This window comes from Rhinopithecus bieti, unplaced genomic scaffold, assembly GCF_001698545.2.
Source record: "Rhinopithecus bieti isolate Rb0 unplaced genomic scaffold, ASM169854v2 scaffold_4781, whole genome shotgun sequence".
In the NCBI taxonomy this organism is placed as follows: domain Eukaryota; kingdom Metazoa; phylum Chordata; class Mammalia; order Primates; family Cercopithecidae; genus Rhinopithecus; species Rhinopithecus bieti.
In genome coordinates this window covers 3,714,839-3,731,442 of record NW_016805181.1, presented here as the reverse complement: position 1 = coordinate 3,731,442, position 16,604 = coordinate 3,714,839, and the positions used below count along the sequence as shown (strand labels likewise).

General features: G+C 40.7%; 1 protein-coding gene across 3 annotated transcripts in view; it reads right to left on the bottom strand.

Annotated features, from left to right (window-relative positions):
• Window positions 1–3,889: 3,889 nt before the first annotated feature.
• KCNS3 (potassium voltage-gated channel modifier subfamily S member 3) overlaps window positions 3,890–16,604 on the bottom strand; it is a 48,364-nt gene continuing 35,649 nt past the window's right edge. For all 3 annotated transcript variants that reach the window (XM_017871424.1, XM_017871425.1, XM_017871426.1), the window contains exon 3: window positions 3,890–5,902. In XM_017871424.1, the coding sequence (XP_017726913.1) occupies window positions 4,368–5,843 (1,476 nt within the window). In that variant the 5' untranslated portion in view covers window positions 5,844–5,902 and the 3' untranslated portion in view covers window positions 3,890–4,367. The remainder of the gene's footprint in view (window positions 5,903–16,604) is intronic.

Genomic DNA, 16,604 nt, shown 5'->3' with positions numbered 1-16,604 from the left:
CCCTTGGGCCATCAACAACCAGAAGTAAAACCTCATTGGTTAGGATTCTACTGAGAAGATAAGAAAAATCAGAAAGTAGTTTAAAATTGGTTTTTGCTATGCACATTTATAACGAAAGCCAAGTTAGAAGGGAATTAGCCATTTTGCAGTCACAAAGCAAATTACACAAGTGTCAGGGATATAAAGAATTCCAGCAATTGGGCCGGGCGCAGTGGCTCATGCCTGTAATCCCAGCACTTTGGGAGGCCAAGGCGGGCAGATCGCGAGGTCAGGAGATTGAGACCACCCTGGCTAACACGGTGAAACCCTGTCTCTACTAAAAATACAAAAAATTGCCAGGCATGGTGGCGGGCACCTGTAGTCCCAGCTACTCAGGAGGCTGAGGCAGGAGAATGGCGTGAACCCGGGAGGCGGAGCTTGCAGTGCACTGCACTCCAGCCTGGGTGATGGAGTGAGACTCTGTCTCCAAAAAAAAAAAAAATTCCAGTAATTAATATATTCATCTCAAATCTAAGAAAACAAGCTCAGAGAGGTTCTCCCCCATCTCCTACTCACCCAGCCAGCACGCCCTGGTGCTAATCCTAAATCACCAGGCATCCTGGTGCCCACTTCTTCCTTAAACCAGACATGTAGTAGATAGGACCTGTTACAAGCTTGTCTAAGAACTTGAGAAATACCTTTGTGCTAACATGAGGTAAACCTTTAACAATAAAATGAACCATATTGAAACTGCTGTTATTCTTAATCAAAAAGTGATAGATATTGGCAGTTCCATATGGTACAAATTACCCATTTCTGAACATTAGTTACAGCTTCTCCAGCAACATTAATCAGCCTCTATAAAACAGAACAGCGGTCTCACAGCATAGAAGCCCCAAGACAATGGCCCACCATAACTATCCAGACAGAAACAATAGCAAGTGCCCCTAAAACTCTGAGTTAAATACAAAATAAACACTTGAGGGAGATTTCAGGCATGTACATAAGCAATTGAGGACCAAAAACAAACAATGAAAAAAAAAACAGGAAGAGCAAGTAAAGTCACAAAGTTACCTATATCTGCATATTTAAACCTCTATAGGAGAACAAAAAAAAAGAGAGAGAGAGAGATCAGCACATCTAAAGGTGAAAGATCTTTTAACGGAAGTTGGGTGGTCAGCAAAAGGGGAGAAAAGAGAAGCTCCAGAGGCAGAGATTAGTAGTGTATATGGCTGGAAAGGGGGATCTGGGAAGCAACAGACTCCGCCTGCTCAGTATCAGTGAAGGTTTTATCTCTAACATCAAACTGAACTCACCAGATCACCAGACTCAGAGACTAGCACCTCAAACAGCTCAGGTGTCACCTCCTCCAGGAAGCCTCTTCTCTCTTTGCTCTCTCTCTCCAAACAGAGAGAGAAAGAGGTGAGTCAATTGACCCCTGTTTCCTGTTAGCCTGAAGGCCCCCAGAGGATAAGGATGGAGTCTCAGTCTGCTATTCCCAGAGGCTGCCCTGAACATACATCAGAGCAAGCACTCAGGAAATGCTGAATGAAAACAAGCGGAAGTTGAAACAATCTCCAGGGCAGAGGGAATGGGAAAGAGAAAATCGACTCAGGTGGGACAGGTGCCTGGGGAGTCAACGGCCTTCCAAACCGCCATAAAAAACTACTGTGGATGAAAACAAATCTGAGGAACTGGAAGGAGAAAAAGCAGTCACAGGACAAGAACAAAGAACTGGAAAGAAATACAGGATAAAACTCCTCAAGTGGTCGGGTATCCCACAAATGAACCCTGATGCCCAGGACCAATCACCACAGAAACAGGCAGTGCCTCAGTCCCCGGCCAGCATCCCTGCGAGTGCATGTTCAGCCACTGACTCAAGCCTTGGAGAAAGAAGGAACCCAGCATGTCACCATGTGGGAATGAAGAAGAGGAGCCCTTTGTGGACAATGGGAAAACTCAGAGAGGCTAAAATAAACACAACAAGGCACTGCAATTTGTGGCATGGAGGCCTAGGGATGTGGCAGGGATTCTAACTGAAGAGTATGGCAGGGACCGGGCTGAGAAGGAGTTGAGGGAAGGGTTTGCAGCTGGCCAAGCCCAGAGGGAAGCCACCATTGCCACTCATGCCACATAGCAAGCCGCTCTCCAGCAATTAATATGAGACACAGGCAGAAATCCAGTTCCTACGCAGGTCCAACTATCAAAGCTCCCCTTAATCTACTTGCTCTCACCAGCGAAGAGACATTTCTAGGCTCTTACAGAGCCACGGTTTATGCTGTGTCTGCCATGCAGTGTCCTCAAGGACAGACCCTCAGAGCCTGTTCCAGCTTCAAGGGGCATTCTAGAAAACTGTCTCTGTAAACAAGTGTGTCTGATGTCTGGATTAGGAAAGGAAAGATACAGAAGCCAGCATTTCCCTCTTTCAGCTCACATCCTTAACAAGTCGAAGTTTGACAGCATTTGTGGCTTGTTGTCTCTTCAGATGCACTCTGTTCTAATGTTTCCTTAAATCCACTCCCTAACACAGCAGAGCAGGGGGCAGTGAAAAGCATAGGCCCTGGAGTCAGCCTCCTGGGTCCAGAGCCCAAGCCCACTGCTGACTCTTGAACTTTTGCAAGCCCCTTTCCCTGCAAACCTTAGTTTCCTCATGCCTTGAACTTACGCAAGTCACTTTCCCTGCAAACCTTGGTTTCCCATTTTAAAATGGGAATAGTAACAAACTTTTCTTCCAGGGTGTTGTAATAAATAAATGCAATTATACAGTTACCTTATTATTATATTATTATTGCTGCTGTTGTTATTACTATTACTACTGTTACTATTCTTACATAAGCAGTCTTCAGTTACCTCACCACTAATTAGAAAATCTTTGATAAAACAAGATCCCAAATTCTCTTGCTGTGCCTCAAAACTATACTTACTCCAATATCAAAAATGCATTTTGGAGAAAAGATTTTTTTAATGAGCAGGGGGTAACACACATGCATGTAATAAACTTCCAGATTTAAAAGTGGCCATAAACACTGTTTAGTTATATCCATCTCAGAAGCCATAGAAACATTAAGAGGAGTGATAAGTCAAAGAGTTACCTATATCTGAAAATGCCCTTCTTTCAATGAAATGCATCTACAAACATAACAAATCCATGTGGCTCTTCCATTGGGAAGATTTCAGGTAAAGAATCCCATAACCAGCCCCTGGTGGCATGCATGAGAGTCTCCACACATCTCCAAAATTAACACTTTAGCTAAATTCTCTTCACATGGGATAGAATTGCTCTGCCACTGTCTGAAAATGCAAAGGTATGTCTTCTTTCCTTGTGAGAAGTTTCTACACGAGATGCAGAAATTACCATCTCTACGGCTATTGGAAAATGTTGGCTCATTTTATAGCTGCTGGCATAGCTTTTTCCAGAGATTTAAGTTTCACTCCTCTGGTCATAATGAATCACATCTGTGTGTTTGTACAACATTACTCCCTTCTTCCATTCACTGAAAGTATTCCTGCCTGTGAATGTGTAGGTTTACTCTGCTCTGCAATATTTTTTAGGTAATGAGATTTTGTCTTAGCAGTATACATTATTATAAAATTCAAAATATATACTGAAGAAATATCTGTAAGGGCACACGCTTCATTCATATATGCCAATGTTGAGTGTGTCCCAAACACCTACATATTTAATCAGTTTATGCTGGACAGCACAATTTAGTCATGGACATGTTCTTCTATCTGCCAACTCCCATCAAGTCTACTGAAAAAGAGCTAGCATATGCTTGGTATATACCCAAAATTCAAAAACATAAAGAAAGGAGGGCTCTTGGTACTCCAGAAAGAACATTTTTCTTCCAAACTAATCCTGAACACACTAAAATGTAGTTACTCAACATAAAAACACACAACCAAGACATTCTCCATACTGAATCAGGAAGTTTATTAGGCTCCTAGTTTCCATGTTTAGAACATGAGCATGGATTGACATGCATCGTCTCATTTTGTGGATCTCACATGCATGTCGTCTCAGTCAGCTGAACCTCTGATTCTACTCGTGAGTAATTTAAAGTTAGCTCAATGTGAGTAAATGACAAACACAGAATGATGTATAGGCTGTAGCCACAAACCCCACCCAATGCCATTTGTCTTATATTCCAAAACCATATCACAACTCTCTCTTGTAAAAAATAAATTTCAGAACAAGGCATTTAACTGACCTCACAGAGAAAAATAAAGACAATTCTATCATTTCAGAATTCAGCAATGAATGTCCAACTATGGCTGAAAGGTTCACCCTGAGAATTAAATGATTTTAACGAACCCATCGAGGTTTATAAAGCTGTGTTAACCTAATGTCGGGAGAGGATAAGAGAAACAGGCACAAACACCCCCGCTCATTTTGCTGTGCAATTCTCCAAGGAGGTGGTGTTACAAATGTCCTCATTGTCTTCAATGCTTGAAGCATCTGTGGAGTCAGGATCGCTCACCACAATGCCTACAGAAGAGAGACTGGTAATGAAGGCATGCATCCGCTGTGCATAAATATCCCTAATGTTAAAGTAAGGTAGCTCATGACACTTCTCTGGTGCATCCTCACTGCACTGGTCCACATCAATGTCCTTTTGCTTCTGGTAGTACTTGGAAAACTTGTTGAAGATGATAGTGATGGGAAGGGCCACCACCAAAATGCCACAGATGATGCACGTGCTGGCGATGAGCTTCCCCGCCAAGGTGACTGGGTGGGTGTCTCCATAGCCCACGGTTGTCATGCTGATGGTGGCCCACCACCAGCAGATGGGGATGCTGGTGAGGCTGGATGTGTGGTCATCTTTCTCCACAGAGTAGATAAGCACAGAAAAAATGGAAATGCCCACAGAGAGGAAGAGAAGCAGAAGCCCAACTTCATGGTAGCTGTGCCTCAGTGTGGCACCTAGAGACCGAAGTCCTACTGAGTGCCGGGCAAGCTTTAGAATTCGGAAAATCCTCATAAGCCGTAGGATCTGGACCACCTTGCCCATGTTCTCAATATCCTCACTCTCTTCCTCCTTGGTGTCTACAGCCAACGTGGCATAGAAGGGAATAATGGAGACAAAGTCAATGATGTTCAGAGGGTTTTTCCAGAATTTCTTTTGACAAGGAGCAGCAGCCAGCCGGACGGCAAGCTCCCCGGTGAACCAGGCAATGCACGCGATCTCCACTCCTTCCAGCACTGGATCATCCACTTCTCCATCCTCATTCTGGAACTCCGACATGCTGTGAATGCACATGGCCACAATGGAGGCCAGCACCACACTCAAGGAGGAGATAGCGATAAGCTTAGCAGACAGGCAGTATGCTGGGTTCTCCATTCTGATCCAGATTTTCTTACGGAGCTGACCCAATCGCTGTGTGTCAAACTTCTCCAGCTCTTTCTCAAACAGAGACGACTCTTCAAACGAGGAGTCGGTACTCACATCATGGCTTTTCTGATCCCAGTCCTTCTCGTGGTTCTCCTCTTTGCGTTCCTGGTAGCGATTGCTGCAGCAGGAATCAATGAAGAGCTCGTTGATGCCCCAGTACTCGATCTCCTGGCAGAATGAGAACACGCACAGCTCCTCCATGACGTGCAGCTTCCCCGTGTAATAAAAATTCAAAACATATCTGAACAAGGAGGGATTCCGATCAAAGTAGTATTCCTTATCAGCCACACTGTAATCATCACACAGCTCCAGAATGGCCTCTTCAGAATGGCAAGTAAGCAGCTTCCCCAGTCTGGTGTGAGGAAACCGCAGGAGGGTGCTTTGGTCAACAGACTGCTTAAAGCCCCCCACATTCAGGTTGACAAGTTCCTCGTCTTGTCCAGGGCGATGGAAAAACTCACCAAACACCATGGTGGATACAGGAGGCAGAGTGCTGGCTGGCAAGGCAGACGAGGAAGATCAGGCTGCACCTGGAAAGAGCACAAGATGATATTAGCACTCTGTCCTGCCGTGCCCGGCCAAGCTTATTTTTAATCTGCCCTTTCCAGGATGATGGGCTACATTAAAAGCAAAGCAGGAAATGCAATAAAAATGAATACATCATTATGCATTATGATCAGAAGAAAATCAACACAAAACAGATTTTCCCCCCAAAACCTCAGGATTTTGGGAACCCATTTTCTTTAGGAAAGAGAAAGATGGCAATATAATTTTTATGAACCCTAATTGCCACTTCTCTGTTTATTAAGCATTCAAACTGTACCTCCCAACCTTGTCCCCCAAAATACAATGCAATTTAGATCACTTACATAATATAAGCACCTCCAGAGATTCAAGCACAGGCTCTTCATGTCTGGGAAAACTCAATTCAGATGTGATAGGCTAGTTGCTGCCAGGCTTGAAGCTCATCCCTTCCCATCCCTGGGGCTTGGTCATGCCCCCAATGCACACATCAAAGGGGGCTCAGCTCAGCTCTTACAAAGGATGTGAGTTTCCCTTTGCGTATCAATGTTTTACTCCTTTAAGAGAAAGCCCTACTCCCTATGTTTGGATGTGGACAATCAAGAGGATATAATTATCTCCCTGTGCTTAAGTACCTTATATCTTAAAGATATCATTACACTTCATGGGATGGTGTTTCAGGAACATCCACATGAAAAGCACCTGACTTGGGAAAACCTCTTTATGGTAATTGCACTATCAGTTTCCTGATACAAACGCGCTCCACTCCCATCTCCTCCTTCCCCTCACAGACAGTCCCCACGTGGCCCTAATCTATAATTATCTTTCCATAGATTGTCTATGCTGGCTGAGCACGTGGCCTGTTTTTAGTTCTGACACTAATCAGGATGCACCAGGTCCATTTCTCAGAGAGAAAATAACAGCTTTTAATCCTCACCCAATGCAATGATGCTTCCTCAGAACAGATGATACAAATAAAAGGAGACTGTCATATACTGAGTCCTCACCTGATACTGCTGGATGCTTTTCCACATTATGTCATTCAGTCCTTCCAACACTATATGGTAGCTGGATAGAAAAATGGGTACTGCTCTCAGTCTCTCTAGGTACGTAATAGGTAAATGGTGGAGCCAAGCCATTTAAACCTAGGTTGAATTAATTCCAAAGTCCATGTTCTCTCCACTACATAGACTTCTCCCGCCTTCTTCCTTTTTATAATCTAATAATCCAACGTGAGGCATGCTATGCGAGAGGTCAGTCAAGCATCTTTGGGATTACTGAGAAAAAAGCAGTGACCTTAGCTGGAGAAGCTTCATAGCAGAGGTAATATGCAGCTCCAAGGTTCAAGTGGAGTTCACCTGATATGGTGTGCTTCTGTGTCCCCACCTAAATCTCATGTTGAATTGTGATCCTATGTGTTGGAGGTGGAGCCTGGTGGGAGGTGACTGGATCGTGGAGGTGGTTTCTAATGGCTTAGCATCATCCCCCAAGTGCTGTCTCGTGATAGAGTTTCATGAGACCTGGTTCTTTCAAAGTGTGTAGCATCTCCCCCTTCACTCTCTCTCTCTCTCCTACTCTGCCATGTAAGACATGCTGGCTTCCCTTTCGCCTGCTGCCAGGATTGTAAATTTCCTGAGGCCTCCCCAGTCATGCCTCCTGTATATCCTGCAGAACTGTAAGTCAATTAAATCTTTATAAATTACCCAGTCTCAGGTAGTTCTTTATAGCAGTGTGAGAACAGACTAACACACCACCAAACTGAAAGGAAAAGGACATTCCCACCAGAGGCATCAAAGGGTAGACAGAAGCCAGATTGTGAAGGACCCTGTACATCAGTCCAAAGAATCTGGATTTTATTCTGTCAGCAAGATCACTAAAGGGTCTTAATCAACAAGTGAACATAGCTATGTTTGTGACTGTGACTTAGAAAGCCACCAATGACAGCAGCATGAAAGCTGCTTGGGGCAAAAGCTGGGCCCAAGAAGACAGGGCTGCAATAGAACAGGTTAGGGGTGGCAAGAACATGGACACACACATAGTGGTGGTGCATAGAAAGAGGAAGTGATAAACTCAGAAGAAGTTTATAAGATAGAATCTACAGGATTTGGTAACTGATTGGGGGGGAAAAAAAAAAAAAGGACAAGGAAGCAGAAAGGCCAAAAGAGGATGTGTTTTCTAGTCTGTAAAAGTGGGCAGACGGTAACACCATCAAAGGGAGCAGAAAGGCCAGAAAAGAATCTCTTTCCCCTTATGTTTATGGAAAGGCAAGGTTGTCTGCAAGAGAACAAATTCCTCCTCTGAAAAAAAAGAAAGGAAATAATAAAGATTAACATGCAAATAAATAAATGGAGAATAAAATTAAAAACAGAAAAAAATCAACAAAGCCATTGGTCATTTAAGCCAATCAACAAAGTTGACAAATCTTTAACGAGGCTAATCAAGAAAAACTGAAAGTAGTTTGGGAGGCCAAGACAGATGGATCATTTGAGGCCAGGAGTTCAAGACCAGCCTGGTGAACATGGCAAAACCCCATCTCTACAAAAAATACAAAAATTAGCTGGGCATGGTGTCATGCATGTCTAGTCTCAGCTACACGAGAGGCTGAGGCATGAGAATCACTTGAACCCAGGAGGGGGAGGCTGCAGTGAGCCGAGATAGCACTACTGCACTCCACCCTCGGTGACAGAGTCAGACTCTGTCTCAAAACTTAAACAAAACAAAGGAAAATAAGAAAATGAGAGAAGATTCAAATTAGCAAAATCAGCAATGAAAGAACACCACCACTACTGACCTTACAAAATGAAAAGAACTATAAAGGAATACTATGAACAATCATATGTTCACAAATGAGATAACCTAGATGAAGTATATGAATTGCTAGTGTCGACAAAAAGAGTCAAACTCTGTAAAATATTTAAAGAGACTTATTTTGAGCCAAATACGAGTGACCAATAGCCTGTGACATAGCCCTCAGGATATCCTGAGAACATGTACCCAAGGTTGTTGGCCTACAACTTGGCTATATACATTTTAGGGAGACACAAGAAATCAATCAATATATGTAAAATGTACATTGATTCTGTCCAGAAAGCCCAGAAAACTGGTAGCTGAGGTGGGGGGGCTTCCAGGCCATAGGTAGATTCAAAGATTGTCTGATTGGCAATTGGTTGAGAGTTAAGTTATTGTCTGATATGGTTGGGCTTTGTATCTCCACCCAAATCTCATCTCCAATTGTGATCCCCAAGTGTCAAGAAAGAGAACTGGTGGGAGGTGATTGGATCATGGGGTGGTTTCCCCATGCTCTTCTTGTAATAGTGAGTGAGTTCTCACAAGATCTGATGGTTTTATTAGGAGCTCTTCCCCCTTTGCTCATCTCTCATCTGCTGCCATGTAAGACATGCCTGTTCCCCTTCTATCAGGATTGTAAGTTTCCTGAGGCTTCCTCAGCTCTGCAGAACTGTGAGTCAATTAAACGCCTTTTCTTTATAAATTACCCAGTCTCATGTATGTCTTTATAGCAGTAAGAAAATTGAGTAATACTGTAAATTGGTACCACAGAGACTGGGGTACTCCTACAAAGATACCCCAAAATGTGGAAGCAACTTTGGAACTCAGTAACAGGTAGAGGCTGGAACAGTTTGGAGGATTCAAAGAAGACAGGAAGATGTGGAAAAGTTTGGAATTTCCCAGAGACTTGTTGAGTGATTTTGGCCAAAATGCTGGTAGTGATATGGACAATAAGCCCAGGCTGAAGTGGTCTCAGATGGAGATGAAAAACTTATTGGGACTGGGAACAAACACTCATTCTTACTATGCTTTAGCAAAGACAGTAGTGGCATTTTCCCCCTGCTGTAGAGATCTGTAGAACTTTGAACTTGAGAGAGATGATTTAGGGTATCTGGTGGAAGAAATTTCTAAGCCACAAAGTGTCCAAGATGTGACCTGGGTGCTCTTAAAAACATTCCATTTTACTCATTCACAAAAGATCATTTGAAATTGGAACTTTTGTTTAAAAGGGAAGCAGAGCATAAAGGTTTGGGAAATTTGGAGCCTGATGATGCAATAGAAAAGAAAAAACCATTTTCTGAGGAGAAATTCAAGCCAGCTGCAGAAATTTGCATAAGTAACCAGGAGCTGAATATTAACTGCCAAGAAAATGGGGAAAATTTCTCCAGGGCATGTTAGAGGTCCTGGCGGCAGCCCCTTTCATCACAGGCTTAGAAGCCTAGGAGGAAAAATGGTTTCATGGGCTAGACCCAGGGCCCCACTGCTCTGTGCAGCCTTGGGACATGGCACCCAGCATCCCAGCCATTTCAGCTCCAGTCATGGCTATAAGGGACAATGGTACAGCTCAGGCCATGGCTTCAGATGGTGCAAGCCCCAAGCTTTGGTGACTTCCACATGGTCTTGGGCCTGTGAGTGGACAGAAGTAAGAATTGAGGTTTGGGAACCTCTGCCTAGATTTCAGAGGATGTATGGAAATGCCTGGAAGTCCAGGCAGAAGTTTACTGCAAGGGCAGAGCCCTCATGGAGAACCTCTGCTAGGGCAGTGCAGAAAGGAAATGTTGGGTTAGAGTACCACACGGAGTCCCCACTGGGGCACTGCCAAGGGAAGCTGTGAGAAGAGAACCACCTACTGTCCTCCTGACCCCAGAATGGTAGATCCACTGATAGCTTGCACTGTGCACCTGGAAAAGCCACAGACACTCAACACCAGTCCATGAAAGCAGCTGGGAAGAGGGCTGTACCTTGCAAAGCCATAGGGGTGGAGCTGCCCAAGACCATGGGAGCCCACCTCTTGCATTACTGTAACCCAGATGGGAGACATGGAGTAAAAGGAGATCATTTAGGAGCTTTAAGATTTAATGGCTCCCCTGATGGGTTTCAGACTTGTCCCTTTGGGGCCAATTTGTTTTGGGGCCAAAACAATCCTTTGTTTTGGCCAATTTCTCCCATTTGGAATGGAAGCATTTATCCAATGCCTATACCTCCATTATATCTTGGTAGTAACTAACTTGCTTTTGATTTTAGAGGCTCCTAGTTGGAAGGACTTGCCTTGTCTCAGATGAAACTTTGGACTTGGACTTTTGAATTAATGTTGAAATAAGTTAAGACTTTGGGGGACTGTTGGGAAGGCATGATTGGTTTTAAACATGAGGACATGAGATTTGGAAGGGGCCAGAGGTAGAATGATATGGTCTGGCTTTTTGTCCCCACCCTTGAGTTGTAATCCCTATGTGTCAAGGGAGAGACCTGGTAAGAGGTAATTAGATCATGGGGGCAGTTTCTCCCACGCTGTTCTCATGATAGTGAGTGAGTTCTCACAAGGTCTGATGGTTTGATAAGAGGCTCTTTTCTCTTCTCTCACCACTCTCTCTTGCCTGCCACCATGTAAGACATGCCTCTTCCCCTTCCACCATGATTGTAAGTTTCCTGAGACTCCCCCAACCCTGTGGAACTGTGAGTCAATTAAATCTCTTTTCTTTATAAATTACCCAGTATTGGGTATGTCTTTATAGCAATGTGAAAACATATTAATACATTGTCTAAAGACTTACAATCAATAGGAATGTCTGGGTTAAGATAAGTGGTTTTGAAGACCAAGGTTTTATCATGCAGATGAAGCCTCCAGGTAGCAACTTCAGAGAGAATAGATGGTAAATGTTTCTTATTGGAATTAAAGAGACTGAACTATCAGTCCTAAGGTTTGTGTTGATGTTAACGCTGGTAAGCTTTTCCTGAATTCCAAAAAAGAGGAGGGTATAATGAAGCATGTCTGACCTCTCCTTCTCATCATGGTCTGAACTCATTTTTCAGGTTAATTTTGGAATTCCCTTGGCCTAGAGGAGGGGTCCATTCAGATAGTCAGGAGGGTTTAGAATTTTATTTTAGTTTACACTAGAAAGACATGATCTACACAAACTAACTCAAGAAGAAAAGGAAATCTGAATAAACCTATTTATTAACAAGTAAAGATACAGAATTTGCAATTTAAAAAATTTTCATATGGAAAGCTCACGTACAGATAGCTTTGCTGGTGAATTCTACCACAATCACCACCAATCTTTCACAAACCCTCCCAAAAATTAGAAGAGAAAGGCATACTTTCCAGCTCCTTCTATGAAGCTAGTATTATCCTAATACCAAAACCAGAAAAAGACATCACAAGAAAACTACAGGCCAGTATCCCTTATGAATACAGATGACTAAATCCTCAACAAAACATCAGCAAACCAAATCCAGCAACATATAAAAAGAATTATATATCATGAGTAGTGAGATTTATCTCAGGAATTTAAGGTTAGTTTAACATGTAAATCAATCAAGGTAATATAAATACTAAAGAAATAATGAAAATGACATTATCATCTCAAAAGATGCAGAAAAAGTATTTGAAAAAATCTAGCACTCTGTCGTGATTTAAAAAAATACTCAAAACTAAGAATAGAACAGAACTTCTCCAATTTGATAAAGAGCATCTATGAAAACCCACAGCTAAAACATATTTAATGATAAAAGACTAAAAGCATTTCTCTTAAGATGAGGAACAAAACATGAATGTCCAATCCCACCACTTCTATTCAACATCGTACTGGAAGTTCTAGTCAGGGAAATTAGGCAAGAAAAAGAAAGAAAATGCATCCAGACTGAAAAGGAGAAGTTAAACTACTTCTGTTTGCAGATGACATGATCTTGTATATAGAAAATCCTATGGAATATATATACAAAAAAAATTATAACTAATAAATAAGTTCAGCAATTTTGCAGGATACTAGATTGATATACAAAAAACTCTATCTCTATATACTAGCAATAAGAAAATACAAATATGAAATTAAGAAAACAATCACATTTTCAATAGCATCCAGAAAAATAAAATATTTAGAAATAAATTTAACAAAAGTGGCATAAACCTGTAAAATGAATACTACAAAATGTTGTTGAAAAAATTAAGGAAGAAATAAATGAATAGAAAGACACTCAATGTTCATGGATTAAAAGATTTGCTATTGTTAAATGGTAATACCCTTTAAATTAATTCATAGATTAAATACAATTCCTATAAAAATCCTAGCTGCCTTTTTTCAGAAATGACAAATTGATTCTAAAATTCTAAAATTTCAGAAATTGACAAATTGATTCTTAACATACTTGTCAAAACCAATCAATAAACTGAAAATAAGCCCATATGGGGTTTTGATTGATTTTGACAAGTGTATCAAGACAATTCAACAGGGGTAAGAACAGTCTTTTCGATAAATAGTATTGGAACAACTGGATAGCCACATGCAAAAAAACCTAAATTGGATATGTATCCCACACTATATGTAAAAATTAACTTTAAATACATCAAAGGCCTGAATGTAGGTGCTAAAATTATAAAACTCTTAGAAGAAAATATTAACATAAATTTTCATGACCTCGAGTTAGGGAATGACTTCCTGGCTATCACACTAAAATTACAGGAAAATAAAGAAAAAATAGTTAAATTGACTTTATCAAAATGTAAAATGCACTTCAAAGGACACTATCAAGTCAAAAGACAAGTATCAAGAAAACGAAAAGACAACCCACAAAATAGAAGAAAATACTTGCAAATCATATATCTGATAAGGATAGAGTATCCAGAATAAAGAACTCTTACAACTCAATAATAGACAAATAAATTCCTTTAAACTGGGCAAATAATTTTGATAGACATTTCTATGAAAACATATAAATGGCCAAAACGTACTTGAAAAGATGCTCAACATGATTAGACATTAGGAAAATGCGAATCAAAATTACAATGAGATACCACTTCATACCAGTATAATGGCTATAGTCAAAAAGTAATAATAACGCAAGTGTTGTATTATGACACATCAGGTGTTGGCAGGGATGTGGAGAAAGTGGAACCCTTGTGTGTCACTGGAAGTAATGTAAAATAGTACAGCCATTTTAGAAACAGCTTAAGCCCATTCCTCAAAAAGTTAAACAGAGTTACCATATGACCCAGCAATTCCATTCCTGGGTATAGTCCCAAAAGAACCGAAAACATACGTTCAAACAAAAACATGCAGGTAATGTTCATAGCAGCATTATTCATAATAGCCAAAAAGGAGAGATAATCTAAATGTCCATCAAGGAATGAAGTTCTGACACAGACTACAACTTGGATCAACTTTGAAAACATTATGCTAATGAAAAAAGCCTACTAAAAAAAAAGACAATAAAAGATCATATATTGTATGATTCCATTTATAGGAAATATCCAGAATAGTCAAAACTATAGAAACAGAAAATAGGTTAGTGGTTGCTGGGGGCTGAGGGTAGGAGAGATGGTACTACTAATGGATTTGGGTTTATTTTGGGGGTGATAAATATGTCTTGGAATTGGAAAGTTGTACAGTCATGAATATACCAAGAACCACTGCATTAAACACATTTTAAAAGGTAGATTTTGCTGTATTCAAAGCATATCTCAATAATACTGTCATTTAAAAAGGGATACCATCCCAGCACTTTGGGTGGCCAAGGCAGGAGGATCACTTGAGCCCAGGAGTTTGAGACCAGCCTTGGCAACACACTGAGACTCCATTTCTGTTTATTATTTTAAAATTATGATAAAATAAGTGAATAAATAAATAGGGATTCTAGATCATAAGTAAAAGAAATAATAGAATTAAAATCTTGTCATTTTGCAATTCATAATAAAATAATAGATCTAGGCAATGATCATCAATGGCTGATAAAATCCAGATAAAAGGCTGATGGGGAATCATAACAGAGATCAGAGTTACAATATTTGAACCCACTAATCAAGCCTAATATAACAAAACAACTAGATTTTACTGAAACAAAATAAATATTTTAGAGGAATATGTTCAATAACACCAAAGGGGTGCAATCAGCAAAATCAAGACTGGGAAACCTTACAGGACAAATGACACAGATCAAATAAGAGGCATACAAAGCCAATATACAGACTTTGTATAGATCCTAATTCTAACAAGCCAAATGTTTAATATATATACATATGTATATTTATTTTTCATATATATGTGTGTGTGTGTGTGTGTGTTGTGGTGTGTGTGTGTGTGTAACATACACACACATGAAAATCAGGGACTTTTGAAAACTGATATGGTCTGGCTCTGTGTCCCCACCCAAATCTCATGTCAAATTGTAATCCCCAAGTGTCAGGGGAGGGGTCTGGTGGGAGGTGACTGAATCATGGGGGCAGATTTCCCCTTGTTTTTTTCATGATTGTTAGTGAGTTCTCACAAGATCTGGTTGTTTGAAAATGTGTAGCATCTCCCACTTCACTCTCTCTCGCTCTCCTGCTTCACCATGGTAAAATGTGCTTGCTTCCCCTTTGCCTTCCGCCACGATTTTAAGTTTCCTGAGGCTTTCCCAGCCATGCAGAACTCTTAATCAATTAAACCTCTTTCCCTTAAAATTACCCAGTCTCACTTAGTGCTTTATAGCAATGTGAGACTGAACTAGTACAAAATCAACTAGATACTTGATACTATAAAAAAATTATTGTTAAGTTTTAGTGTCCCAATAGTAATATAATTATGTTCTTAAAAGGAAACCCTTATCTTTTGGAAATACATACTAAAATATTTATTGATAAAATTACACAACATTGGGGATTGATTTCATAATAATACATGGAAAGGCAGAAGAAATGGTCATACAAGATGGCTATGAGTTAATCACTGTTGCAGCGGATGACGGGTAGGCACACAGGAGTTTAACACATTATTTCATTTTTGTACATGTTAAAATTCTCCACTAAAATGTTTTAAGAAAATGTACTAAGCATCTTTTTTCAGGCTATGCACTGTGGAAACTGCTTTCATATACACTATTATTCACTCTTTTATTCTCAACAATTGGTGCAGTACATAGACACTAGCAGGCAACAAGTACATGTAACTGAATGAATGAATCACTTTCTTTAATTCTCTAACAGCCCTAAGTCACAGACCTTAGACTCCCGTGTTGCAAATGGGGACATCTGAGGCTCAGAATTTGCCCAACGTTGTCCAGCTTTTATGGCGCAGATTCTTTTCACGATGCCTCAAATATGAGTATTTGAAGATTTTTTTTTAAGTGGGAGGAGGTAGAGACTGGCTGATGTTCTCATTTGCATATTATGTCAGCCATACTGTAAGGACATTGACATTCACATGCTGAAGTCACATGGGTCTCAAATCAGATGCATCTGAGGGTACAGTGGCATTGGCCACAAAGTAGAAGACCCAACTGCTATTTTCATTCTCTTCTTAAAGCTAAACTTAGCTTCACTGTCTTGACTCCCCTCCCTACTATCAACCCAAATCACTCATGGTGAGAATACTATATATACAGTATTTGACCACTTTGTCCCTCTTGGTGTTTACAAGATTGAAAAGAAGAAAACACGTCAAAATCCAAGATACTCACTGGCAGCTTAAAATAAAACTACCATTGATTCAGTTGTTTCCAACTGGCACCCTGTAAAGCTTTTTCAAAGCCATTAACCTCTTATTTGCCTCCTCTTGGTCCACTTCCTGCTCTTGTTGCTTCATGCTCTCAAACTCACCTAAGAAAATATTCTTAAAATTGTGTCTTTTTAAGGCTGACTCATACACATACACACAAGCTCATGACTGTCTCTAATAATGCACCTGCTTTGCTCAGAAAAGTAATGAAAGTATTATAATACAAGCCAATTTT